The following is a 22,063-nucleotide window of genomic DNA, read 5'->3' as shown; positions in this document are numbered from 1 at the left end:
AAAACAAGTTCTATGGGCTCTCTCTTTAAGCCTTTCCCAGACTACTCAACCCATTTCCCACGTCCCTGTCCTTAAAATGCCAGATTTTTTTTTTCCTTACTCTTCTAGATAAATCGTTATGGCACTTTCTGTACAACTATTTTGTATTTTTATCTAACTTTGCAAGTATTATTCTTTACCTTTCTAAAGTAAAGCACTGAGTTTTCCATTTCCTACAAAATCTCCCACTAAACAGTACCCAATAAAGACTTAATGTAAACCAAAAATAATGTAGTACAAGCAATCGTTAAAACATATGACTTAAACAGAAAGGCAGTAATAGCAGGAGGTGGTGACTGACACCTGATCTTCCATCTGAACAGAAGAACATGAACCTGGAGCTCAAGTTTATGCTCGTATTTGCTAGATTACATGGGCAGTACAAGAGAAATTCTGCCCAAAACCTTGCATCAATTTATTAAAAACAAACATGTACCTTTATAAAAGGTCAAAAGCATGAGAAAAATTAAATGTGCTACTTATTGCAACAGAACTATTTCTAATCTGGAAAAAAATGATCAATTTTACTGAACACGGTTTTAGAAAACCTGTGCATAGTGCTGTTACCTGAGTTTTATTTTTTTAAGACACAAAGCTAAAATACTTCCCTTTAATGTTCTAAAGTATTTAGATAAAAATTTAATACAAGTTAACTTCTCTAATATAATACACATATTTTGGTTACAGGTATTTAACAGAGCAATTAAATCCTTATTTCCACTTCTGTTCTAAAATCCGCCTGCCCGCAGTGAGTGGGAACTGCTGCAGATCATTAAACACTCATTTATCAATGTCTCTCACCAGGCAACACAATGCCGCAGAACAGCACACAGAAACCATCCTGAACCCCAGCAACAGCGGCTAATTAGCATAGCCTACCACTAAACCGACACCATATGATTGGAACTGTTAGTCGGAATGCTAGCCAATCAAACTAGGTTATGCAAATAGCCTATTTTAGTTGCCAGGGCAGAGCTACTTCCAATTGTCCAATAGGAAAACAAGCAATAAACAAGAAATGAAATTGAGCTTTGTCACATTTTCAAGTTGCTGTTAACACTTTCAGGTTTAGAGCAAAATTAACAGCAATTGTAAAGGATTAAAATCATACTTTACCTTCGACTCCAAAAGCAATCCAATAGTAATACACCCAGAATACAGTTTAAGTAGTGTATTTGTTGTAATATTAACTTTTTACTGTATAGATATGAGTTTTTCTAACAGAAGCTGTGATGAACATTTCAACTTTTCCCCCACCTACTCAAAAGCAAGCATTATGTAAATGTCTTTCTATACATTCAAATAGATTCTCAAACATTACATTTTAAAGGTCCTACAAAGCGAATTTATTCTATTATGGAAAGACTAAATAAAAGGTGGCCATACCAGAACACATGGCTTGCTGGAAGTCTTAAGCTTTATCAGATTTAAAAGAAATAACATTTTTAATTATGATACATGTTAACATAAAATTTCAAAAATAATTTAAAAATAATGAAACCCAAATTAAGTATTAACCTATAGGGCTTCGAATATGCAAACTGTGACCAATTAAGAAAGATTCATCTTGAAACCAAGTTCAACTAAAATATAAGCATAATATAAATACATTATATTCACATGTAAATTTTCTAATAATGAATAAAACATTACAGAAAACCTCTGTCATACATACTAACAGCTACAAAGATAGTTTTAAAGAACATCAGTGTTCAAACAATTCTTAGTGGTTGAGAGAATTTCTTTAATCTCACATATTCAGAGAAATGCTTTGAAACATGTCAAGGAGACACAGTTCTCATCTGTGCCTTATAATTCTAGCTTCATAAAAGATACAATTTTATTTTTAAAATAGATCAACTTGTCCCACCTATCATAGCAATTATCTCCTTCTAAATGGGAGTACAGATCCATCCCACACGGAGAAGTTAGCAATTTTTAAATATGTTTTCCACACAATGTTTGTAAATGTCTCCAGAAAGACTTCCAGCATTTGTAAAATATATTGAATTAAGACACAGAGCAGATTTTGAGCATCAGATTGAAGGAAAACAGCATGTTGGTACTCTATCACTGCAAATTATCTTCCCCTTTAAGAAAACTGAAGCCACTTTTCCACCATCTTCAAGCACCCACCACCCACACTTGTTTCCTTATTTCTTCTCATGTTCTCTCTACTGAGGGATTCTGGATGAAAACCACTTAAAGTCCAAAGAAACCAAACCAGAGTCAGCTTCTTGAGAGGGAGGACAGGGATCAATATCTGAACTTTAACGCTGGAAGAAACCTTAAAGATCATCTAATACTATTTAAAAAGAAACTATATTTTCAGAAAAATAGTGCGTAAGATCCTGTAGGTGAAAATCAAAGTCCTTCCAAATGCTCTTCAAACACAGTATCTATGAATAATCAATATATCAGTCAGATATCAATTAAGTCTTGGCTTGTTGTACATATGAAAATAGTATTTAAATATACCTTCAAAAAAGATTACTCAGAATCATTCCCCATGCCACCACCTACAGCATCTACTAATGAAGGCTCAAAAAAGGTGTGCAAATCACTCTAACCTAAAGCCTTTAATCCATTCCCTGAAAGATTCAATCTCATTTACTTCTAACTTATCATTTGGTATGTTTTCTAACAACCTAGAATGCTTACAAGCCTCCTTTAATACTAGAATAAAGGCAAGAAGAGAACTAAAAAGGAAAAAATTTTAAATCAATTTAATTCACACTCTTACCCCTGGGTTTTTGCTATTCTGGCTAATTCTCCCAGGTTCAGGCTTCTCTTATTCCCTCCACATTGATAAGGCAATCCTAAGCCTGTCTTCCAATCAGCAGCAGTAAACAAAAGGCATTTTCCATTTACACAAAGGACTGTTTTCCTGGTCCATCTCTTAACCATTCTTCATACCACAAATTTTCCCATCCTTGAAGAGGGAAAAATTAAAACCTTGGCACTCTTATTTTCTTTAGAGGCCTAGAGACACAAGGAAACATCATCTGCCTAGTGGCAGGTGCTCCCAGATAAACATCCTGAATTTAAATGTTGTTTAGTTCCTCATCAATTCTTTATAAAGCTACTTATATTATGGAGTTTAGGAAGAGTGTCAGTGGGTATTACTGTTTGAATCTGAAATTAAACACATAAAATGTTTAAAAATAGTTAACTTGCTAAATAAATCTTCATTACATAACATTTATGTTTTAGAATTCCTAGAAAAAAATAAATTTTCTCAGTATACAATTAATCACTAATTTGTTAAATAATCTCAATTACATTCTCCCTTATAATGAAAAAAGAAAAATATTTAGAGTAAGTAATTGAAAACTTCTCATCTGCAGTTAATGATTCCATGGGGGGGGGGGCTCTACCCTCTACATGTCTAAACAAGTCATTATTATGCTAAGTAATCATCCAAGATTATCTGAAATGACAAATCATACCATACTGACTTTGTATTTTATGGAGATACACAATACACCTTTACAGTTTTGGACAACAGCAAGTAGAGAGAAATGTGTTCTTATTTTTTTTTATTTGAAATCTGGAAAATACTCAAAAACTTTAAGCAACTACTTTGGTCAAACGTGTAAAACCACATTCCGTAAAATAAGCCTGCCACCATTTTGTGTTGCTAACACTCCTTTACAAAAGATTAAAGCCGGTAGGTTATCTGTACTCTCCAACTAAAGAACTAGCCTGATGTTTTCCACACACACAGACCCCATTCTCCTAAGTCTGCTTATGAAAATAGAAGGTAAACTTTATTTATATCTGTATTAGAGACATAAATTTTTAAATCCTGGACTGTTCTTTACTTCTGTGGATCAACTAATTCAATCTGGGGTATGATTCCATCTTCTTCCGCCTCCCCCTGGAGAAACAAAAAAGACACCTAGAACATTAACAATACTCGGTTATATATTAAACATATTTTTGCTTCCTCATCCAGGTATTGTGGAAATGTAAAAAGTTCACTGATGAAGCCTTTATTTCGCTAAATGTTATCCTAATTAATGCATACTGCTAACGCAAAAAAAGATTCTTGCAAATTAACTTGAGGGTTAAAAACCCATTTTGTCTTGTACTTATCAAGGCAATAAAATTGAAAGTCTCATTGTTCTTAAGTGCCTTCACCTGAAACTGCATTATTTCGTTTAAAGATTTTATTTATTTATTTAACACAGAGAGAGAGCACAAGCAGGGGGAGCAACAGGCAGAAGGCGGGAGAGGGAGAAGAAGGCTGGGATCATAACCTGAGCTGAAGGGACACACTTAACTGACTGAGCCAGCCAGGCACTCCCACCTTAAACGGCATTAAATACTCACTTGTCAATTTCCATACTGTATGAAAACAAGAGGACAGATTCAACACATTTAGGAAGCATATTCAGTCTGACTTAGAAAACGAACATTACGAAAAATTCATTTTTTAAAGTTTTTTTATTTTTAGTAATCTCTACACCCAACATGGGGCTCAAACTCACAACCGCGAGATCAAGAAGAGTTGTACACTCTGCCAAGCCAGCCAGGCGCCCCAAAAAGTTCACTTTCAAGAGCCTTGGGTGGGAAGCAGCTCAGAGATAAGCAGCCATCCTCCAAAAACAGGTAACAAAGCGAGGCCACTGGTCTGTCCACAGGAAGGTAAAACATGCAGACTGGACAAGGGCCAGAGAAAAAAGTGCTTCCAAACAGAGCCCAAATCAAAAGTCACAAAGGCAGAAACTGAAGAACAGGTGCTGAGTTCCAACAGAGCTGCTTCTCACTGAGACGTTAAGTGTTCACTTCGAGTATACCACATACAGGAGGAACATTTTACTGAGACCAAAAAGGCCACCTACTTCTTAATATAATATATACAGCTGACCTCTGAACAACATGGGTTTGAACCACACGAGTCCACTTACATAGGTTTTTGCGGTGTTTTTTTTTACATACATACATACAGTAAGAATACTGTGAATGTATTTTCTCTTACAGTTTTCTTAGTAACATCTGCTTTCTCTAGCTAATTTTTAAAATACAGTATATAATACATGCAACATAGAAAATACATGGTAATTGACTGTTTTTATTATCTGTAAGGCTTCTGGTCAACAGGAGACTATTAGTTAAGGACTTGGGAAGTCAAAAGTTATGCTTGGATTTTCAACTGCATCATGCAAAGGTCAACTTTGCTACCAGAATCCACTAATTAAACAGAGTGGGAGTAGTGCCTGAAAAAAATCCTGTTAGACCACCAGCAAGAAAAGGAACCAACACCACACCTAGAAGCTCAGTTTCCTGAGGTGGAAAAAGAGGGTGCTTCTAAAAAAGAAAATCTAGAGCACTAAATATAAACTAAGCAAACTTACTCATATTACCCACAATATCCACCAAAATAGTAGCAGAGTCACAGAAACAACCAATTAAGACAGACACAAGAAAGGGGCTTAACAGTGAACCAAAGATTCTGATAGATTTCTTCAAGACAAAAGACCAATGCAATCAGACCTACAGCTGAAAGCTGGCACTAGGGGCCACAGCAGATGTGGCAGTGCCATTCTGGCTGAGAAAGAAAACCGGAGAAGAAGGGGCAGAAGTTGGCTGGATGCCGCACAGCCAGTCCTCTCCTAATGGCTCTAAGAAGTACCCACCGCGGTCACCGCAGCCACTAAACACAGTCACCCTCAGGCAAAAGCCCGAGAAATGCCGTGTAAGGATGCTAAGCCACAGGCCTAGGAAGGGCTAGACAGGCAAGAGCAGCCGCCCGCACTGCTCACTGGGGCCCCTTCAACCTGGCAACGGAAGAATGAGAACCTTCCTGCCACGACCCCAATTCACACTCACTGAACTGAAGCGCGCGGTCCAATGGCTCACCACACGCACCAGATCTGCACGCGGTCCTCTCACTTGGGAGGGACGCGAACAGCGGCAGACGAAGTTCAGACTCGAGTTGGGCAAGAGGGGCTCATGGGTCTTTATTACTGGAATACTAGAAAAAAAGGATCGTGCATCGACCAAAGGGGAGAAGTGTCATAAACAATTACTCTGCGTCTGAGACTTTTTAAAAACTTTCTAGTGAAAGCTGAATGCATGTAAACTCCTACAATATCATACAATTAAATCATTTCTCCAAATCAACCCTCACACTGCAACATTACAGTTAACTCAGTCCCAGAGTTAACATTCCTCCTATGAATGGAACAAACTTAATGACACAGTATTACGTATCCCTCTCTATAGGTCCTAACAGACTGTTTTTCCCTTACAGGTTTTTTTTTTTTTCCCAATATTCCAAAGAATCTCAAAGCAAAACATGGAATTCAATCATAGTTAAGGAAAGGTGGATAGGTGCATTTACTTATGTACATACTATGTCAAAGTAACTGAAAGGTAAAATCTGAGGTAGGAAGAATATGAAAGGTACTAAAACCCTCACTGCAAGTCTTGGGAAATCAAGAGAAACTGTTCAAAAGTTATAGGTCAAGAAAGAGAGGTTTAAATCAATTTTACAAAATTTTAATAATAATCAACAGAAAAAACTTTAAAAGAGAAACAAATTGGCAGGAAGAGAAGTAGAATAGAGACCTCTGTGATGTCAACTTTCTGAGAGGACAGTCATTAGTTTTTTAAATAATAAAACAGAGCTATAAACACATTACTGTATTTAAAGTGACAGAAGTAACCAAAGAAAGAATTTTAAAATTTAAGATTAAAAGCAATTTTAGGAGTGCCTGGGTGGCTCCGTCAGTTAAGCACCGGTAAACATCAAGCTCTTGATTTCAGCTCAGGCCATGATCTCAGGGTGGTGAGATCTAGCCACACATCGGGCTCCCAGCTGGGCATGGAGCCTGCTGAAGAGTCTCTTTCCTTTACCCTCTCTCCCTCTCCTCCATGCGCTCTCTCTCTCTCCACCCAAAAAAGAGATTTTATCACTAAGAAGTGAGATTATAAAGTAAATTTTACTAATATACACATGTAAATAAATTGAGTAATTAAGGCTTATACAGAAAAGTACAAATATGAATTTAACATGTCAGCTGAACATAGTCTGAAAAATACTACTTCCTGAAGGAGGAAAGAAGGCTAGTTCTAACAAGCAGATTAGAGAAACAGCAAGCACCAAACATTTATCTTTTTTTTGGCTTTTATAACTTTATACAAAGCAGATCTAGATTTGTATTAGCAAGGTAAATATTTACATTTTAAGTGTCTGCTTACTGAGTAACTGATTTCATGGAGTATATTTTGTGGATGGTGTGTAAAAATGGAGATAAATTTGTGTTTCTCCTTAACCTAATCTCTAACACAGATCCATTTAATGATATAGATTGCTACACTTTTTTAAAAGACTAGCGTGAAGGATACACAGGTCTTGACCAAACTAAAGAAAGACCACAAAGCAGCATGATGTCAACCACCAAAGGAAAAGGGAGGAAAAAACCTACAAAGATGTAAAACTTAAATTAACTGATCAACACTATCTAAACCTTAAACAGCAATAACTTCTTACTTCAGCTTTCTTAGTTGGGGCTTTCCTTTTAAAGGATTTTACTTCTTAAAGTAGATCAAAATTCATTATTCAAAAATTCATTCTCTTGAAACAATGGCCAAATTTACCAGTTTTTCTAAAACTACAAAACCCAAACTCCATCAAATTATTCCTAGTACCAAAACACGTATTTTATTTCACTTGAATCTGTAATTCACATCACCGTTGATGATACACATTCTTCACAATGCACACTTGCTCAAGAACACATGGTCCTTTGTAAAGAAGCAGTTACTCCCAAAGACTTTCCAGAAAAGCTAATACAGATAAACTTAGTGCATTTCATCAAAACCAAAGAATAAGTTATTTATGAAACTCTTGGGAATCCCTTTAAAAGTGGAAATATAATACAGAAAATAAAAGGTCACCACCATCAACAGATTATTAATGGGTTTATTCTCATTTCTTCAACAAACATTTGAGAAACTATTATGTTCCACATGATACACTAATAAATATGTAGTTTCTCCGTGCAGAAACTTTAAAATCCTGTATAAGGTGATACTGAAACAAAAATTTTTTAATTTAATTAAAACTTAGAAACACAAACTGGAAAATGTATTATTAGCAGTAAGTCAGCAGGAACATACTGGTTAAGGGTCTGGAATCATGCTTCTGGTCTGCATCCTAGCTCTATCCATACTAGCTGTGACCTCATCTCTGGCTGGGTTAACCATCATGCCAATCTCAAAGTTACCAGGAAGAGTAGATGAGTTAAAAAATGAAAATTGCGGGCACCTGGGTGGCTCAGTCTGTTAAGCATCTGCCTTTGGCTCAGGTCATGATCCCAGTGTCCCGGGTCAAGCCCTTCATCAGGCTTCCTGCTCAGCAGGGGAGTCTACTTCTCCCTCTCCCTCTGCTTCCGTTTCTCCCCTCACGGCTCCCTTTTCTCTTTGACTCATGCTCTCTCAAATAAAACAAATAAAATCTTTTTTTAAAAAGTAAATTGCTTAGAATTGTTCCTGACGTTATAATAAGGATTCAATAAAGAACTCTTAAAAATTAAAAAAAAAAAAAAAAACTAGAATACCAGCAAATATTAAAAGGAAACTCACAGAACATATGCAGTCTCACTAATATTCAAACAAACAGAAATTAAATATTAAGTTGTTGTGTCTATTAAACCGACAAACATGTTTAAATATCCAGGATTGTGGCATCTGGGAAAATTCTTTTGTGTAGCTGGTAGAACCATAAATTGTACTTTAAAAAGATATTTGAGGGGTACCTGGGTGGCTCAGTCAATTAAGCCTCTGCCTTCAGCTCAAGTCATGATCCCAGCATCCTGGGATCGAACCCCACATCCACATCTGCTTCTCCCTTTGACTCTACCCGCTCACGCTTGCACTCTCTCTCTGAAATAAATAAAATCTTTAAAAAAAAAAACCATACATTTGAAAATATGTGTCAGAAGTCTATAAAAATGTACATATCCTTTAATTCAACAACTGTAACTTTGAGGAACTGGACCTGAGGTAATAAATCAAAGAGGAACACAAACTACACACTAATGTTCACTTAAACATTTATTTATGAACTAATTAGCAACAACAGGGAATAGATTAAATAGTAACTGGTTTGTAGAATACTAATTAGCCATTAAAAATGATACTATAAAAGAATATTAATGATGGAGAAATGTTTAAGTTTTGAAAGATTACAAAAAGTAAACTATTACCCCAATTTTGTTTCTTTTTTTTTTTTTTAAAGATTTTATTTATTTACTTGACAGAAAGAGATCACAAGTAGGCAGAGAGGCAGGCAGAGAGAGACGGGAAGCAGGCCCCCTGCTGAGCAGAGAGCCCGATGCAGGACTCGATCCCAGGACCCTGAGATCATGACCTGAGCCAAAGGCAGCGGCTTAACCCACTGAGCCACCCAGGCGCCTTCCCAATTTTGTTTCTTAAATATGGTCTGAAGGAGCCATATGCACATAAAGTAACAGGCAACATATATAACAAAAAATTACAGTGATTATTACCTGACTATTAAAGGATTACTACTGATTTTCACTTTCTTCTTCACACGGAAGTTCTATGTGAACTTGAGCTATTTTAAAGTAAAAACAGGTAAACTGGATTGGGGTGGTGATAACTGTACAACTGTGTGAGTTCCATTAAAAACTCAAATTTATTCATAAAATGACTGAATTTCATGGTGCATAAATGATATTTCATAAAATAGTGATGCATGCATGCACGTGCACACACATACAACTTATAAAAAAGATGAGGGGTTAGAAAAGACCCTACTCTCAAAGAAAGAAAAACATTACAAACATATCTCATGTTAATGGGGAAAAAAAGAGAGCTTAAGGATTTCAGGTATCTTTCACATCTGCATAACTGCGACAAGATATTTTCTACTATATTCAGATAAAAATGGATGTTATACAATCATTTCATAACTATGAAAAAGCAAAATGTTTATTGTGAGCTAACTTGGTTCCCCAGGAAAAAAAACCTTTACCCATTACATTTTTCCCCTACTAACCTGCCCATGGAAATGCTTTGCCTAACTCCAAGTCCAAACTGTAGGCCACAAAGTTGCATAATTCTAATGCCTAATAAAATAAAACAGCCCTTCAACACAAATATTATGTAAATGAGATAGAAAGTTGAATTGAGTGTAACTCTGGTAATACAAGAATATAAAAATTTGAGACATTAACATGTAATTTGAGAAGACATGTCAATTTCTCAAATACAGGAGAAATCTGAGAAAATGCAAGCCCCTGGGGCGCCTGGGGGGCTCAGTTGGTTAAGCATCTGCCTTTGGCTCAGGTCATGATCCCAGGGTCCTGGAATGGAGCCCTGCCCACATCAGCCTGCTTCTCCCTCTCCTCTGCTGCTCCCCCCTTGCTTTTTCTCTCTCGCTCTCTCTCCGTCAAATACATAAATGAAATATTTTTAAAAAGGAAAAGAAGAGAAGAGGGAAAAAAGAAAAAAGAGGAAAAAAGAGAAAATGCAAGCCTAAAATATGCATAACTAGCATGGTAATAACTGGATGGAGAGAAAATACTAATAAAAGAGCACATTTCTTGAGCAAGTGAAACATACACAGCCTGCGCTCCATGTATTATGAAGTATTATTATGCATCATTATGCTTCTTACTCTCCATAGGAAGAAACTGAGATTTGGAGCTTGTACTTTGTTCTGATGGTTAATTCTATATTAATGTATTTATATCATACCCCCAAATCTCTTCTCTTTCCCTTTCTTTTCATTACGTTGTCTTGAGGTGAAGAAGTATGCCCTACTGATTGCCCCTAACTTTCCTCTTCTCCAAGACTCTGATCTGAAGCAATATCCTTTCACTCCCCATTAATAACTATGAGGCAAACAGCAACTTTCTTCTCCTTTTATTTTTCTGGTTATTGGTACTGCTGAGTCCAGGCTTTATGTATTACACTCACACGTATCATCACTTAGTGTCACACCTTCCCTTACATCCAGTCCCTGAAGTCCTCCTGGTTGCCAGTTTACTCTCTAGCTGATTCCTCAAGAAGTCTTCAAAGAAACAGAAGTTCCCCAACTTCATAGTTGTGTTCATAACACTTTGTCTGTTTTTATACATTAGTCAATTTTGCTGGTTATAAAACTCCAGGTTCTCTTTTGTTTTCCTTGAAATACTAGGCGTTACCTCCACTGCTTCTGGCATAAAGCGCTGCTATCAAAATCAGATACTCTAATATTCTTTCCTGTTAATAATGACTTGGGTCAGGCGCCTGGGTGACTCAGTGGGTTAAGCCACTGCTTCCCTCTCTCTCTCTCTGCCTGCCTCTCTGCCTACTTGTGATCTCTCTCTGTCAAAAAAAAAATAAATAAAATCTTTAAAAAAATAATAATAATAATGACTTGGGTCTTTGCCTAGCTACCCCAAGATTCTTCTTTTCTTTCAAGTCCAGTAAATTTTAAGAAATATGCCCACCTACTGGTCATTTCTGGATCTATTTACATAAGCATACAACATGCCCTTTCCAACTGTGCTGGCAAATCTTTTTTTATTTGAGGAAATTTATTTCAACTACAATTATTAGTATTTATTTTAATTGCTTTGGTTCTTCCTCAGGGTCTTTCATTATTATTAGTTGATCCCCTACGGTCTTTAGCAACTATCATCTTTTTGATGGTTCTTTACTTTTCTTCAATTCTTTTTAAATTTCTTTTTTTCTCCTATTTCTATTCACTTTCTCTAAATTTCTCTATTGTGCTTTTTCGCTCGTGTGTTCCTTCTAGATTAGGTTTCATTTTATTAGTGACTTTTTAAGAAAATTTCTCTTTCCTCAGTTATCACATTTCTAAGACTTCCCTATTCAGATTTATGGTGCTCTTTCATATTTTTATCACTTTCTAAATTTGCTTGGGTTTGTTCTGAAACATTAGGTTATAGTTTTCACTAGTTTCAGGGACATTTCTTTCCGGCACACTTTCATGGTCTGCACGAATATTATTCTGCTCTTTATTCCTTTCTTCTTTACAAGAACTCTGTGGGAGGGGTGCCTGGGTGGCCCAATCAGTTAAACATCTGCCTTCCGCTCAGGCTGTGATCTCAAGGTTCTGGGATCAAGCCCCACCTCAGGCTCCCTGCTTCTCCCTCTCCCACTCCCCTTCCTTATGCTCTCTCACGTGCTCGCTGTCTCTCAAAAACAAAACAAAATAAAAAACCCTCTGTGGGAAATGTGACTATGATCTTGTCTGTCGCTCATTTTCATATAAAATAAAAAAACTTTTAAAAACTGGAGGAGCTAGCTTTTCTGTTTAGTAACAGCCTTTCCTGTTTTTCTGAAAGGTACTGAAACACAGCCTCATAAATGAGGTCTCCTGTGCGTTCCCCTTCTCCCACTTCGTCCGACCTTTTTCCCTTTGCCTCCCCTGCCTCCACCCTGCTTAATGTGGATTCTATTCCCAGCAGTGTCTCCTGAGGTGTGAGGCTTTTGGCCAGGAAGGGAGCTTCAACTGGGCTTTCCAAGTTCATAGGGACAAGATAGGGGGCTCTGACCCCAAAGAACTCCTGTGCATCCCTTATATCCTGGGAAATGAGAAACCTCTTAGTCTCTGCTGCTGTTCTCAAACTTGCTTGACATACTCTGCAGGGAGTTTTGTTGGCTATCTTGAGGTTCTCTCTTGTTCTCAGGCCTTTCTGATAGCTTGCTGCTTCCTTCTGCATCCTTCCATACAAATGTTGACATCATGCAGGTCTTGTAGTTATTGGGACTTGCTCCCACCCACTTATATTAGGGTTTGTGGGGATACCGTTCACCTAATCTTGTAGAGGCTGCTGAACATGAGTTTTTGGTTTTGCTGTTCTAGCTACACTGTTTTTAGAGAAAACTGTAGAAATTCAAAAAACTATGCCCTGCTATCATCTTAGAGCTCAAACATTCTTTTGGAGGTCCATTTAGTAGATATCCCGAAAATCTAATATTAACAAATATGAATTTATTTGCTTTCACTTTAGAATAAAGGCACTAAAGAAATGCAATTCTGCAATGTGGCTAACCCTGGGTTTCCCATTCATTTCCACACATATCATAGGTTCTCTTATGTGATATGAACAAGATGCAATCATTAATTGCTTCCACTTAAAAATTAGAAGCTGTGGGCTGGGCGCCTGGGTGGCTCAGTGGGTTAAGCCACTGCCTTCGGCTCAGGTCGTGATCTCAGGGTCCTGGGATCGAGTCCCGCATCGGGCTCTCTGCTCGGCAGCGAGCCTGCTTCCCTCTCTCTCTCTCTCTGCCTGCCTGCCTCTCTGTCTACTTGTGATCTCTGTCAAATAAATAAATAAAATCTTAAAAAAAAAAAAAATTAGAAGCTGTGGGGCGCCTGGGTGGCACAGTGGGTTAAAGCCTCTGCCTTTGGCTCAGGTCATGATCCCAGCGTCCTGGGATCGAGCCCCACAGCGGGCTTTCTGCTCAGCAGGGAGCCTGCTTCCTCCTCTCTCTCTGCCTGCCTCTCTGCCTACTTGTGATCTCTGTCAAATAAATAAATAAAATCTTTTTAAAAAAATTAAAAATAAAAATAAGAAGTGGAAATAATTAAAACATGAAACATAAGAGGAAAATAATGTGGATGTCTTAAAACCGTTTTAAGAAATTTATTAGAGGAGACATTCACATCAAGCTTTTTTTAGGGTTTAAGATGGCAAAAAGTATTCTTTCTGCAAGGATTCATTGAACCACCTTCATGTCCCGAGAACCCTGCTACACAGACACGGGGCATACAAGAAAGATAAGCCACCTCCCTCTGATCTTGAGGAACTGTCAGACCAGGTGGATCAGAAAAACAGCAAGCATATGTATGCAAATGCCATAAAGGCATTAACTAAAAATGATTTGCTCGAAAGAAATAATCCTGGAAGGAGACTATCTACCAAAGTGTTAGGTTTATTGCTTACTTTATGCATTCTTTTTTTCCTTTTTTAAGTTTTATTTAAGTAATCTCTACACCTGACATGGGGCTCGAACTCACCACCCTGAGATCAAGAGTCACATGCTCTTCCAAATGTGCCAGCCAGGCACCACTTACTTTATTATACATTTCGGAAGCATTGGGAACTCTTTCCCCCACTGAGTATACACTATTACTTTTGTATTTCCCAAAACAGGGGATTCTTCTTTTTGCCAACTGAAGTAGAGAGTTATTTTTAACTATAATACTCAACGCTCACAAAGACATATTAGAAAACACACATTTATGTAACGCTAGTGAGTGTAAACTGGTACATATCAACAAAAAGTTTCCTGAAAAGTTGTTATCAAGGGCCTTAAAATTTTCCAAGCCCTATAACCCAATATTTACACTCCTAGAAATCAATTATAAAAAAGTAACTTAACATACAACCAAACCTTTATGAACAGATGCTAGTGCTTTAAAAAAATGGAAAGGAAAATTTTAAAAAGTAACAATGTCCAATAAAAGAAACCAAATTTAACTAGTAAATGATCATATTATCAAAGTATCTCAAATCAGCACACTTTAAAATGAGTTTCTAAAAGTAATTCACCCTCAAAAGACAGTTACGGTTCTGAATGCTCTACACTGGCTCAAGTTTAAAATGACAGCAGACCACTACAGGTTTTGATGACAAAGGGAAATACTTATGACATAATGCTAAGCCAAAAAAAGAGAAAATACAAATAAAATACACTCCAATCCAAGCATACCATCCTGAGTGTCAAAAATGTCACAGAAAACCAAAAACTGACAGAGAATGTGCCAGAATGAAGTACACAGAACTTTGCATATATTTCCCTCTACTTATCTATATTCCTATAAATTTCCAAATTTTTTCAGTGACTGTGTATTATTTAATAAAAAGGGAGAAAAAGTAAAAACCTGAGAGCAAAAATAAATCCAACGGGTTTATTATTCACCAAAAACTATAAATCTGTTGAATTATTAGAATGGAATCTGATAGCCCTCGGTTCCGAAATGAGTGGAAAACACATAAAGACCAGATGCACAGGCCTGTGTAAAGACAATTCCAAAAGGAGTCAATCGGGAATATGTGCCAAATATTTAAAGGTACACACCCAACACACCCTGCATCTCAATGAGATCTGAAAGTTCTTTTCTGAAATTTACAGATCTGGCTTCTAACTGCTCTGTAGTAGTACACTATACTTCTCTGACAGCTCAACTATGCAAACCTTGCCCTACAAAACTCACATTTTAAAAATAAACTAGAGAATCTAAAATTTTAAATTCTGCCGTATTAGTTTTTAAGCACTTAAATTCATACATTTAAGAAATACAGGGGTGCCTGGATGGCTTGGTGGGTTAAAGCCTCTGCCTTCGGTTCAGGTCGTGATCCCAGGGTCCTGGGATTGAGCCGCACATCGGGCTCTCTGCTTGGCGGGGAGCCTGCTTCCCTCTCTTCTGCCTGCCTCTCTGCCTGCTTGTGATCTCTGTCAAATAAATAAATAAATCTTAAAAAAAAAATACAGGATAATGATGCTATGAACAAATCGGCACAATTTAAAATAAATTTCCAATGCATTCCTCCTAAAAAAGTGGTATTTCTTTATGTTCTAGAACTATTTCAAGTTTTAAAGTGACTAGCTTATCACTGATGTTCAAAGACAATTTTAATTGTTAAAGAAGCCCATGTCAACAAAATAAAGAATGGCATCAACTGCTTTATCCCACAGCTTTTCAGAAATTACATTCCATTGGATGCTAATGAGCACAAATAACAAATACAAGGGTGGGGAGTTCCTTTTATCAAGTAAACTGAAAAAAATACAAGAGCTTTTATGTTAATGTGCACAGTAATCTCTGAGGCAGTGCATCTCACAAATACAATCTCAGAAGTAAGTGATTCTACATCCTTTAAATAAATGAAATCTGGTTACCTCTTAGTTCAAAAGGGTAAAAAATGCTCCTAGGTTCCCAGGGTAACAGTATGCTTAGGTAGACTGTCACTCATCTCTAACAGGAATGAACGGGAGTGAAGGGGGGTGTGCAGAAGAGACACCCAGGAGGCAGCCGCTGAGTCTGGAGCTCAGGAGGAAGGAGTGGGACACAAAACATGGGCATGTGGATGTCAGATGAGGCCAGTATTGTGAATGCTATTAACCAAAGAGTATTTTCTGTTTTTGATCTAGATGCCTTAAATTCAATACATAAGTCTTAAAAACTTATCATAAATATCCACTGAATCATTTCTTACGTATCTGCCCCCTCCTCCAACGAAACTGTGCTCCTGATTCCTAAGCAGGAGGACCCTTGTGAGCAGAGCACACATATTATATATTATATATATTACATACATATACATATATTACAGTACCTGGTACAAATTAACCAAATACATGTTTGGTCACAAATAATTTTTCATCCAAAAATTAAAAAATAATCCAATTTAACTTTATATTCTTATTTTTAAATATGCAAAAACAACCACAAATTAAACAAGTACAAGAATACCTATAAACACGAGTATTGGAGATGTATCCAAGTTGGACTTTGGCTTGGTGTTCAGTAAAAATCTAGTATTAAAGCTTTTGCTTTCGAAAGAGCAGTCATCAGTCAACACCTGCTTCAACATGCTTTCTGGCACCCTGTTCCTGTGCTTAATCGATGAAATGGCATGAGAGAGGAGGGTATCATCACGTCTAACCAACATAAAGTCAGTACCACAAAATCCCAGGGAAAACAGAATATTCACTTTCAAGTACGCATAAGCATTCTAGAAATAACTTTCACTGAAAAACTCCTTATGAGTTCTATCAGCTGAAGTATAATAAAATGTGTGCACAGTAGTACAAGAGCAAACTGCTGCATTAATTAATGATGATTAGGACAGCTGCTAATTTTATGTTCAAAACCAATTATTAACTTGCAAACTGTTAAAAGGGAAATACACCAAGAGCTAATACATATATTAAGAGAAAGCTAGATCTTCCTTCTTGAGGTTTTTTTCCTTTATAAGCCAATAAATGTTGACAGTTTTTAAAGAATACAAGGCCAAATTAGAGAGACTGGGTTATATCATAAATCCAATCTTTGTATAATTTTTTTTTTTTTGGTCTCCTAGAACTCATAAAATTAACTAGGTAACCTTTACAAATGGTATTCACTCTTTAGATATTTCATTTCATCCACAAGCCTTTCCAGAAAAAGAGCTATTTAAGAATGCTTTGTAGCATTAAAGATTAAAGTAGAAATAAAACAGCAACTGTGCCACCTTCAAATTTCACTAGAGAAAATCTCCAAGATCATTAATATCCATGGATCAATCTATGAGATAAACCCAACAGTACTTTGTTCCTCTACTGACCTCAGTTGAAAGTGAGCATCTACTTGGTATAGCCAATGTGCAGTATAATGCCCAGCGAGCAATCCGGGAGCTGACAGTGCTGAGAAATTGTTCCTGCACCAAAAGGTCAAACTTAAAAATCTGACAACAAAATTTTCATAAAATTCTAAAATATTTCTTTGTAAATATTCCTATTTATTTCGCTACAACGGTGCGATTCAGCCTCAGCATCGTGTTAACTTTCTCAGCCACTCGGCCAGAATGCGTACCTGGCACAGCTCTAGTTTGCACAGGCCAACACGCATGTGCCCATCTGAGAGACGGAGCACAGAGGATGACTCAATCACCTTTTACTTAAAAAAGAAATTACCATCAAATTCTTTGAATTCCTCATGAATGTAAAATATTATTTGATCTATAATTTAATTTAAAAATATATTCAAACATATATACCTTCATTCAAAATAGTAGAGACATTTTTTAATTCTCACTCTAAAGTCAAAAAGGTAAATTTTTCCTTTAGAAAACAAAGATCACCAAAAAGAAAAACTAGTCACAAAAACTTTAACAGCTACACCAATAATATAATTAAATATCTATATGAGGTTTATGTAGTTACTTCTCTTCCAGTTAAAGACCACATTTTTGAACAGTTTATAAATATCATCCAATTAAGACTATCCTGACAAAGTCTGCAGATATAAGTCACTTGGTTCAACAAAACACCTCACAATCAGCCTGATTTAAGGAACATACAAGTTTCAAAGTTAACACATTATCCATTAGCTACCCTGTATTTTCAAGAGTCTGAACATAGTCACAGATGAGCTAGCCTCCAATTTCCCATTTTCCATCACTAAGATCACCTCAACTAATAACAAAGCAATCCAAAAACTTCTTTCCAAATTGCCTTTATAATGCTTCTCCTGCATAAATACAAATAACAAAAGGATGAAAGGAAAGGAGAAAGGGCAGAAAGAAAAGAGAGAGGGATGGAGGAAAGGATGAAGGAGGGACCAAGGGAAGAAAAAACGAAATTCCAGACCATATTATTCCAAGGAATCATACACATGGGTGTAATACCCTTAATTTGTCGGTCTTATATTAGATACACTACTAACACCTACTCCACATGCCTTTAAAAGATTTGCTCTATTTTAATGGGGATCTGAAGGATACACACATTCAACCATAAAGGTGAATATTAGTGAATTTTTTTTCAACAGAAACGCTTCAATTCTCACGAAAGTATTAGCCAACCAACCACTTTCAAAAAAGTCAAGACCAGCAATCCTAACAATCACTGTACTATACTTGTATTAATACCATACTGTTAAGTCACTAATTATCAAATGAATTCCCAAAGTCATTTATTAAATATCCCAACTAACTTTGTATTTATCGATCTAAATATAATTCCCCCCACTAATGCTGTTTATCAGAAAGCTCCCCCATTCAAAATATAGCACCAGTTCCCACATTCGCTCAGACAGCCACAGCTTTACTGTATTTCAAAACTTGAGTCACCTGTATGCATCGTCTTCTTTCAAGTCTCATATCATCCTGATGGGGTGGGGGGAGGGAGGGAAGAGTCCAGCAGCAAAACTATAACACTGTGTGAAGAAAAACAGATTATGATAAGAGATAAGGATGCAAGACAATTACCCCTATTGAGGAACATCTAATGCAACTACAATCCCCAAAACAGAGATAAAATTATCTGCAAATTTGTTTACTAACATTTATTTATGCTTACTTGAAAATAACTTCCATTAATGACAATCAATTATATATATAAAATGTATAAAGTATTCAACTGTCAGGAAGAAAAAGTTTCAAAATCTGCCTACTACCAATGAAACTTCAGGCATTTCTATGAACTAAGGGGTAAATACTCCACTATTCTATATAATATATCTGGGAAAAATTTACATTTTCTAATATTGACCAATTCACAAATCAGTATGAATATGAAGTCACTTTGCATCGTGGCTTGCTATCCGGTAAGCAGAGGTAATGCAAGCTGCTTTACAGGAAGGATAACGTATCAATCTACCAATGTTACTTGTAAATTAAGTTCTGAGACACTGCTCATAACTGCTCCCCTAAGCCCACAAGCTCTCTTTTGCTCTCCAAGTGGCTTCTCCTACTTTACTGTAAGCCTTTCACTGTACTTCCTACTTACTGCTTCCACTGGTATTTCACAAATGACCAGCAAAATTTATAATGACTGATGGGAAAACAAAAACGATCTGAATGTTGTTATCCACTGAGAGTAAGTGATAAGAGAAGAGACTAGGACAAGCACAGGCTACAACCCAACTTATTTATATTCAGCCTAAAAATGTACTTTTTAAATTGATACTATGGAATTCAATAAATATTATTAATGAAACAATGTTGCTTATGTTGGCCAAGTTCCCAAGCCAGCCAAAAGAAACTTACTGATACCAAAAGACATTACTGATCGTGGGCACTGGGGACCACTGAAAATACAGAAAGGTAACCAATTCTAGATCCTCTCTCTCTGAACAAAGCCTAAAATAGGTTGTTTTCCTTTGTTAGCACTCAACTCCTGATGTCTCTGATTCCCTAAATTTTACCTTAGGGAATCCCAATCAGCCAGCTTTGTAATCCTTTCTCCTAAGTAGTCCTGTGTACCCAAATTACCATAAAAAACTCCTATTACCTCACTACAGGTATGCGACAGAAAGAAATCAAGTGGACTGAAATAATTTACTCTCATGTTTGCGATTCTCAACAAGGATGCCACTAGTGAGTCCAAATGAACTCCTAACTGGTAGAATTCTGATCACTTTATAAAATAAAGTTTACAATGACGAAGGTTGCTTGAAGAAAAACATTTTTAGGCAAATGGTCATAATACAGATTCAAATGTATATTTACTGCCCCAAAATATTTCTGCTCTTCATTCATTTCTCCGTTTGTGCACTCCCAGCTTCCTTAAAAGCTGGACGTTTGTACTCCAAAGAGCAGTAACTGGAAATGCAGCTCAGGGACAGGGATGTAAATGTATGAATTATCTGTAACTTAGGAACTGCCTGTGTCTAAAATCATTACCTATATTCCAGATCCCAGTCCTTTAAGAACGACGTTTCCAGTTTAGATGCTATGGTAAAACCTTAGACGTGGGACCAACTGATACCCATTCTGGGGGTTGTGTGGACAGATGGATGGATGAACATTAAAGTACTACATCAAAACAGTTTTATTCCAAAGAGTAACAGTATTTGAACTCTCAGGAGTAATGATTTTTACTTCAAAGACGTAGTTTTCTAACCATTTTTCTCCCATAAATCATCTTTACCATTCTAGCATGGACCAGGGGGACAGGAAATGTGAATTAAATCTCTATGAATTATATATTATCAAATCTTTTAGGTTCTCAACATCCCATTCTTCACCTATAAAATGTTACTTACGATGCTATCTACACTTTGTCAACTTGAATGGTTTCAACAGGATAGATAACTGCTGATACCAAAGGACGTCGTAAGAAAAAAGCAGAATCAGATAAGCCAATAGCATTTTTTATCCTATTAAAAGCAATTAGAAAGTAGCAGATTATCCTTACTGTACAAAATATCTAAAGGTAAGAATTTAAGTGGGCAGTGGCACAAAGGAGAGTACATCTGACTGAGGGTCAGAAGAAGCATGCATCAAGACTGTCTGAACCTAAAAAGGACATCTTTTAGAGAAGTCAACCATTTATCACTACTCATCGAAAAGCAGCCTTTAGCAAAGGGTAAAGCAAATCTACAAGTTACAAAACTTACTGCTGACATACGCAGCAACTGAACCATCATCTACTGAGCAATGCTAAAACTCCTTAAGTCTTGACCTTGGACTGCTTTAAATTAAGATTCTAGTGATAATTCCATATATCCTTTAGGCTGTTCACGTTTCAAAAAAAAAATATGTTTATATCAGGTCAGTGTTTTATGACAATAAGCAGGTAACAGCAAACACCAAATGTACTTTGCAAACTATAAATACAATTTTCTTTCTAAAGAAGACTAAAAATCCGTCATATTCTAAATTTTTCTGAGAAAGATCTACAGTGAATTTTTAGCCTTTCCCCCCACAAATGGAGTCATTCACAATTACAGAGCTAAATTAGATGCTAATGAAAAGCATCTACTATCCTTACCGCAGGAACCTCCTATAATCCTCTAAATCTTTTACTGTATGCTTTAGCTCACATTTTGCCAAAGGCAACATAACAGTCTACAAACAATCTAGAAACTGAGCTTAACTGGTTTTTTTTTTTTTTTTAAAGATTTTATTTATTTGACAGAGAGAAATCACAAGAGAGGCAGGCAGAGAGAGAGGAAGGGAAGCAGGCTTTCCGCTGAGCAGAGAGCCCGATGCGGGACTCGATCCCAGGATCCTGAGATCATGATCTGAGCCGAAGGCAGCGGCTTAACCCACTGAGCCACCCAGGCACCCCGAGCTTAACTGGTTTTTAAAGCTAAACCTACAAAGCATTTTTTAGTTGTCTGAAAATCACCGCGTTAACAGCAGTGACAACCTACAGCAGCAGGGAGAAAATTTCAACAGGCGGAGTTTAAACACCTGGAATTCCACCGTAGGTATCAGATTCAGTCTCCTGGCACCTGTCTCTACGCGGGGGGCGGGGGGGGGTGTGAAGGAGAAGGAGAGAGAGGGAGAACATGGAGACAACTAATTAAAAGCAGTGA

The 22,063-nt window shown here is 36.8% G+C and overlaps 1 protein-coding gene across 9 annotated transcripts in view; it reads right to left on the bottom strand.

The window, feature by feature from the left end:
- DYRK1A (dual specificity tyrosine phosphorylation regulated kinase 1A) overlaps positions 1 to 22,063 on the bottom strand; it is a 151,860-nt gene that overhangs the window by 79,788 nt on the left and 50,009 nt on the right. For 6 of the 9 annotated variants that reach the window (XM_046001942.1, XM_046001941.1, XM_046001940.1 and 3 more), the window contains one exon: positions 18,870 to 18,955. The exons of 2 other annotated variants lie outside the window; for them this stretch is intronic. In XM_046001942.1, coding sequence (XP_045857898.1) covers positions 18,870 to 18,879 — 10 coding nt within the window. In that variant the 5' untranslated portion in view covers positions 18,880 to 18,955. Of the gene's footprint in view, positions 1 to 17,363; positions 17,387 to 18,869; positions 18,956 to 22,063 lie in introns of those variants that run through there. One more of the 9 variants, XM_046001945.1, reaches the window with a different exon arrangement.

This window comes from Meles meles, chromosome 4 (assembly GCF_922984935.1).
Source record: "Meles meles chromosome 4, mMelMel3.1 paternal haplotype, whole genome shotgun sequence".
Lineage (NCBI taxonomy): Eukaryota > Metazoa > Chordata > Mammalia > Carnivora > Mustelidae > Meles > Meles meles.
The sequence above is the reverse complement of the archived record's forward strand: the minus strand, read 5'-3'. Positions and strand labels throughout refer to the sequence as shown.